Here is a 7,394-nt window from a genome sequence, read left to right as displayed (position 1 = left end):
AACCATTTTTATTTCCATTAAGCCTATTTTTAAATATCTATAAAACAGTTAAAGAAAATTAAAACCAGTAGTTATTTATGTGTTGTATATACACAAATCATTGGCAACAGACTAACTCCTAGTAAAGAAACTGGGAAAGCTTCTAAAATATTGAAAATGCAGGACTACAGGAAGCTTAGACTGACATTCACAGAACTTTTGTGTCACTTTTGCACAGGATGTCAATGTGAAGTATTTAATCCCCACTTTCGGTAATTGAGCTGGCTTCTGGTAGAAACATCCAAGGATGCTATCAAATGTCTAGCCAAGCTGTAGTTTAGCTGTATGTACAAATTTTGCTATGACTTCAAGCTTCAAAAAGCTTAGTTTTATTCATATCTATCCAGTAATTTAATTTTTGCTTAAATTTTTGATAACTATATAGTGATAAAAACTACTCTTTCCACGTGTAAGTTCCATCACTATTACTTTCCTACAGTGTTTTTTTTGTTTAATAATTTCAGTTTTCTTTCATGATCTTGAAAAAGCAATGTAATGCTCTATATTTTAGACTCCCTATATGCAAGACATAGGTAAGTCTATTCATCTTTCAAAGAACTTCAGGATCTGCAGATGCAAATATTTTTTTTTAAAAATCAATCATTCTTGCATAAAAATAACCTTCAAATTTTGAGTCTCCAGCAGCCAGGTGAGTCATAAACTCTTTTTTTATGTGTGTGTATACAAAAATAGGGAAGGAAACATCCTCTCAAGCTCTGCAATGTATCACCACAAAAATAAAAAAAATCTCTATGACTCTAGAATGGAATTTGAAAAGAACAATTTACCTATAAAACTATATTGACAAATATAACAATTTTTATACCTTATTTAAAAAAAACAAAACAAAATCATCTCCAGCAATTTGTCTTTCTTTCTTCTTCTCACAAGTGCAGTTTCCAGGTACATTTGATGTGGCAGAAATGCCACAGTCTCAGGCTACATACCAAATTACAAAGGCAGATGAAAAAGCAGAATTGGAAGTACAAGAGTGATGATGAGGAATTTAGTTCCTTCATTAGATTTTGCTTCTAGAAGAGCACCTATGCTCAGGTACAGGCTGGGCTCATTTTAGCATTAGCACATACTGTGTACACACAAGTAAGCAGCATGACAAATTTTGGTCAAGAAAATGCTAAATAGCATCTGCATGGATCATGCCAGTCATAATATTCTGGGATTTACTCTTGTATCTCAGAAAGGATCCACAGCTATGTTCATCTCATGTGGTGTAACTTACGAGAACATGATGGTAACTAAGATTGAACTGAGTCGCCGCTGGGGAGGTTTGAGCTCAAAGCTCCACCACAAAAGTCAGTATCTCAGGCAGCACTAGCAAATCTGTGAGGGTCATCTCTTCCATGACCAGCACATCTAAGATTTTTGTTGCCAGGTATTGTGGAGACCTATGATTACAAGACACACTTTTCCCAAAAAAGTCACTTCTGCTAGTGAGTTTTTTTGCTCAAACCCCATGAAAGGCTGTTGACCGCTCTGCTTTTCTTCCCTGTCCATGAGACATGCTCTATTTCCCTCTCTTTATTCCTCATGGGGAAAAATACAATATGACCACACCAACAAAGGTGTTCTGGAGATCGTTAAAACAGGTTTTTTTCTCCTACTTATTGGCAGGAAAAATGATGTCATTCTTTAGATATTTGGGAGGCACTAAAAAATGTAGTGATGCATTCCTCTGGAATGAAAAGATCTATTCATAGGGTTGTAAAAGAGCTACAGGCTTTCTCTGAAGTAATAAATTAACAATAACTGCAATGTTTCTTAAGCCTACCCTTTATATTGTGAACTAACAAATACTGCAGAAAATCTTTGCATCCTGAAGTATATGAAGATCTTATGACCTGGCTTCTCAGCTTCCCGCTGCACTGGTACTGTACTCCTATGCTTCTATTACACACAGATTTACAAAACCAGTCTGTTCTCAGCAGATGAAGTTTAGCAGCCAAAAATAACCATGAAAAACAATAAAATAAACAGAAAAGAAATTAGAAGTGAGAACAGATGCCAGTCATATATGTCCTGTAATACATATAACCCCCGTGAATATGAAGTCCTTCTGCTTAAAAGAAATCTTCAACATACATTTCTCAATGCTTCAAGGTAAAAATTAGATAAATTTGTTAGCAAAACGAAGAATGTCTGTAATTTCCAGAGGAGGTCAGCATCAGGTTTCAATCTTGACATGGTTTTTATATTCTATATAATCCCCAATCTGAAATTTTGCAGTTCAAATGCACTTGGTGTGTATTCAGTCTCTTTACATTACTGTGCAGTGACATTTCTGAGAGTGGATATAGTTCCTGTAATCAGCAAGCTGCTTCAGGTACAAGTTTGAAGGCCATCGGTGCATCTCTACAAAATTGCGCTCTTCCACTAGAAAAAGAAATAAATTAAATGTATTAAATGTAAGAAATAAATTAAATGTAATATATAGAGCACACATGCACAGGCTTAAAAAGTCTTTAAAATAGATTTTTAAACATTAAAGATATAAATACACCTACAAAAGTAAAGATGAATGCTGCCTGTTTTGCATTGAGTTCTGCTAGGCCACAGATGTAAGAGTTACCACACAACGTTTCCTCGTTATTAAGTTAGTAACAAACCAGTTGTTTGAAAAAATGAATACAATACTCTAAGGAGAGCAGAGAGATATTCTTAAAGATGAGCATACTTTATCCCTAGAGCATAGCCATATGTGGGATGCAAGGATTTTTCTATGCTGCAGAAATACAAAGCAGGATAGATCAATTCCTGTGCCAGTAGTTTGTCTCAAGATCAGTACAGAATGCAAGGTGAGGAGTGCAGCTAAGAATTCAGGAAGATGTTAATCTCCTATTGCATGTGGTTTTTATCACTGACAAAGTTACAGAAGAGTCTTTTACCTATATTATTCAGATTAATCCCTTCTGCTTTTGCAGAAAGATGCATTTTCAACCCCCTAAGCCCAGACCTTCCAGAGTCAGCTTGCAGCCATTTTTCTTCATTCCTTGAGACTAAGGCACAGCAGAGAGGCCTACAGCCTGGGGAGCCTGAGGGCAGGCAAACTGCACTCAACTGGACACAAGGCAGGGCTTCATTCTTCAGGAGAATATCCTGCTCATCAAATCTGATTTCCTCTATGGCAAGGTAACCCACCTAGTTGATCAAGGGAAGCCAGTTGAAGTAATGGTTTTGGATGTCAATAAAGCTTTTGAAACTGTTTTTCACAGGATCCTTGTGGACAAAATGTCCAGCCACAGGTGGATAAACACATCATGTGAAGGGTGAGCAACTGTCTCACAGGTCAGGCACAGAGCTACAGTGACTGGGGTGACATCAGATTGGTGACCTGTCACTAGCGGGGTTCCAAAGGCCTCCACCCTTGGCCCTGTGCTCTTCAGCATCTTCAGAAATTACCTGGATGGAGGACTGAAAAGGACACTGAGCAAGATTGCAGATGCTACAAATCCAGGACAAGCTGTTGACTTCCTCAAAGGCAGTGAGACACTGCAGAGAAGCCTCCACGCATTATAAAGTCAGAAAGGGAAAATGCTGGACTCTGCACCTGGGATGGGGAAACCCTGGATGTATTGACAGACTGATGAATGAGATAATGGAGAGCAGTACCCTGGAAAGGGATCTGGGGGTCCTGGTCAACGGCAAATTGAACATGAGTCAGCAGTGTCCTGGCAGCCAGGAGGGACTTCCCTGTTGTGGGGGCACCAGGCCCAGCATCACCAACCAGGCAAGGAAGGGGACTGCACTGGGATGGCCCTGCCTTAAGTCCTGGGGCAGATTTGGGCACTACATCATAAGAATGATATTAAACTATTAGAAAGTGTCCTAAGGAAGACAGTAAAGGGCCTTGAGTGGAAGCCGTGTGAGGAGTGTCTGAGGGCACTTGATCTGCTCAGCCTGGAGGAGACTGAGGGGAGACCTCAGAGGGGTCTGCAACTTCTTTTTGAGGGGAAGAAGAGGCACAAAGGGGAAAAGGAGGGGCAGACACTGATCTTTTCTTGGTGTGACCAGTGACAGGATAAATGGGTAAGGACTGAACTTGTGTTGGGGAGGTTTAGGCTGGATTAGAAAAAGGTTCTTCCCCCAGTGTACGTTTGGGCACTGGAACAATCTCCCCAGGGCAGTGGTCTCAGCACCAGCTTGACAGAGTTCATGAAAATTTTGGACAATACTCTCATGGTGCGACTCTTGGGCATGGTGCTGTGCAGGGCCAGGAGTTGCACTCAGCAGTTCCTTGTGTGTTCTTCCAACTCAGCTGATTCTCTGATTCTGTAAAGGTCTCAGGTCTTGGAAAGCCATTGGAGAGCCACTGCCTGTTGCTGTGTTGCTGTCCTGAACCTCAAGGTGTCATGGGTCAAAGAGACATATCCAAGTCAAAGAGATGCACCCTTCATCAAGGTGAAGGAAAATCACACGGGCAATGAACAAAACTTTCCTAGTTATGCCACCAGAAACAAATACAAATGCTTGGAAAAAATAAATATCATGACCCTGGAAGAGGTCGGATTTATTTACTTGAATGAACCATAGTTTTTTCATTTTATGATATGTGCTGGAGTGTACTGTAAGAATACTATTTTCTTCAAGGAAAACCCTAGCACTTTAAAAAGTATCAAAAATTACTCATTACCTTGATTTAAATTATCAAGATAAAATTAAGGGGTTGGCATACAATGGCCAAACTCATTCCAGCAAATTTAGTTATGGGTGGCAACCTATCCATCCCAATAAGAACCAAAAGAATGGTGATGCAGTTCTGGCTATGTCATGTTGTGTGCTGATTCCACAGGAGGGTGGTAAAACATTCTGATGGAATAGCCTAAAGAAACACTAATTATTTTCTCATGCAAAAAAGGTATTGTCTAGACCATCACTTTTCATCTCAGCAAAACAGAAAACCATTTTTCTCTTCAACATGAATAGAAAAATACCTGATAATTCTTGAAATTCAGGCTTTTGACTGAATATTAGGTAGTTAGTGGCAATAAAATGAAGAAGCCAAGTTGAAAGGCAATCAGAATTGTGAAACTGTGGGAAGAAAGACAAAAAACCACTTAATGCTATCATGTCTAAAATATAACCACATCTTACATGTCAAAATATTTCAGGTTTCCATTGTTAAGCTATTTATTAAATAAAGTTTTGATTGTGGAAGATAACACAGGAAAAGTAATTTAATGGTAATATGTAAACAAGTGGACACCAAAGGAAAAAATATGTAAGACCCTCTCCCAGAGGTAGAAAAAACCCCTGAGGAATCATGAATCTTGGAAATTTTGTCATCTACACAGAGAAAGAGCTTCACAGAAATGGAGGGAAGGAATGTGGCATGTTGGTTTTATTGTCTCCTCTTTCTGCAGAAAATCCTATTTGATTAAGCCAATATCCTGCAATCTAGCTTTTGTTTTACTCTTCTGTTTTCCAACCATGTTGTTATTGTCTCTCTCTTTTTCAGCCTCTGATGTTTTCTCTGCATGCTTTTATGCATTCCTGTCTATATTTTGTCCAGCTGGAACTTCTTTATCACCTGCATACCACATAATTTTCTTTTTTGACTATAAGTGGAACAAATACATCTTTACTTGCCTAAAACACATCTTTTCTGGAGGAAGCTGCAGTTAAGCTGAATTACTGCAGTCTACCCATGACTAGAGGGTCTGGAGACCAGATCTTATGGGGAGCAGCTGAAGGAGGTGGGGCTTTTTATCCTGGAAAAAAAAAAAAGGACCTTATCGTTCTCTACAGCTCCCTGAAAGGAGATTGTGGGCAAGTGGGGCTTGGTCTCTGCTCCCAGATAAAAAGTGACAGGACAAGAGGAAATGGCCTCAGGTTATGCCAAGGAGATTTAGGTTGAATAGTAGTGTCCTGGGCTGATTATGATGTTAAATTGTATCCCCATTCGTCCACCTAACCCAGACACAGGTTCTGTATTCTTAAAATTCCATCTGAGAGTAAAAGTGAGTGGAAAAAAACCACCAAGTCTGTTATCAGAGACTGTACTTGCTCCCCCGCATCGGGAGTTTTGACTACAGCACAGACAGACAACAAGACACAGATCGCCTTGGCTTTCCAGCTAGCCGGAGCAGAGAGCTCTTCCTGGACTGTTTTCTTTCCCTTTTTCTGAAACGAATCGAACCTGCTCTGGGCTGGGGACTCGGGGGAGCACCGGGAGCTTGCACCCCTGGACTACCGGGAGCCCAGCCTGGGCAGCGGCATTTTCCAGTGCCAGAGGGACTGATAACAGAGCCAACACCCCCAGGAAAGAGACCCTCTGAAGTTTGTCATCTCTTCTGAAGGGCGAGAGGTTTTGTAATTTGATATCATTCATTTTTGTGCTGGGTAGTGCTGTGCCTGTGAAATAAACAGGTTTTTTCCACTTCTCTCAGAGAAATCTCTTCCCAAACTGGTTGTGGGGTGGAAGAAAAGGGCCACGTGGGTTTGCTTCCCGGGGGGGGAGCCCCACTGGAGGTTTTCTCCCAAATTTGCCCTAAACCAGGACAAATACATTCATTGGCGCCCAGCGCGTGGCACGAGAGAGTGGAAAAACCCTGTACTGATTGTACTGAAGTGGCAATTACTTTGTATACTTTGTATTGTGATAAGATAAAGCAGTCCCTACCCATCCAGCCATGCTGCTTGAATTAATAATGTCTTTTGGGGTGCAGGCCTTCATGTGTTTCTGGTCGCTAGGCTTTTTTGAGGTTTTAATACCTTTATAGTCCCTTGGTTTATTTTCTTATCCACAACTAGCCCCGGTATTGTCCCTAACACATAGCTTTTACAGTAGAGGGGCACGGATTAAAATAGCTATTGAGCTGGGCCTAGTGATTATGATTTCCAAGAAGTTTATTCAAGTGCTGCAGTCTGTTCCAAATATAAAAGATTCATAGGTATAGTTATGCACCCAGTTTGTTAGAGGAGGAGTAGGGAATGAGGCTTTTCAACCTTTCCTTTCCTTCTTCTCCTCTGAATCAGTTACATCACTATTGGAGAGTGTTCAGTTTCCCCTGAATGTTAAAGAGACCATCTTTCTGGCATTTAATCTGTTTCCTCTATACAGTCTTCAGCCTCTCTAGAATGAGGGCTGAGATTTCTAGAGGGACTGATGAGACCCCAGAACCAAGCATGGAAATCCTGAGTGGGGTAGAGAATGGGAGGATATGGGCCAAATCCTGAAGGAATTTTCTGACCGTGTAGGTTGGGACTTTCCACATGAGCAAATTCTGAATCATGAGCTGAAGTGGAGAAATACCTGAAAGAGAAGTGTCAGGATAATTCCAAAGAAAAAAATATCATTGCAGTAAGCTGGGCCCTGGCATAAGCTTATCGCACATTGC

The 7,394-nt window shown here is 40.5% G+C and overlaps 1 protein-coding gene across 2 annotated transcripts in view; it reads right to left on the bottom strand.

Annotated features, from left to right (window-relative positions):
- Positions 1 to 503: 503 nt before the first annotated feature.
- The window catches only part of RHOBTB3 (Rho related BTB domain containing 3), a 35,132-nt gene continuing 28,241 nt past the window's right edge, over positions 504 to 7,394 (bottom strand). The window contains exons 11-12 of one of the 2 annotated variants that reach the window (XM_086868684.1): positions 4,989 to 5,085; positions 504 to 2,430 (exon numbers count right to left, since the gene is read on the bottom strand). In XM_086868684.1, coding sequence (XP_086724810.1) covers positions 2,315 to 2,430; positions 4,989 to 5,085 — 213 coding nt within the window. In that variant the 3' untranslated portion in view covers positions 504 to 2,314. The remainder of the gene's footprint in view (positions 2,431 to 4,988; positions 5,086 to 7,394) is intronic. The other variant, XM_086868686.1, reaches the window with a different exon arrangement.

Source organism: Cyanistes caeruleus, chromosome Z (genome assembly GCF_971803275.1).
Source record: "Cyanistes caeruleus chromosome Z, bCyaCae1.hap1.1, whole genome shotgun sequence".
Taxonomy (NCBI): Eukaryota; Metazoa; Chordata; class Aves; order Passeriformes; family Paridae; genus Cyanistes; species Cyanistes caeruleus.
Note: the sequence above shows the minus strand (reverse complement) of the source record. Positions and strands in the feature narration are given on the sequence as shown.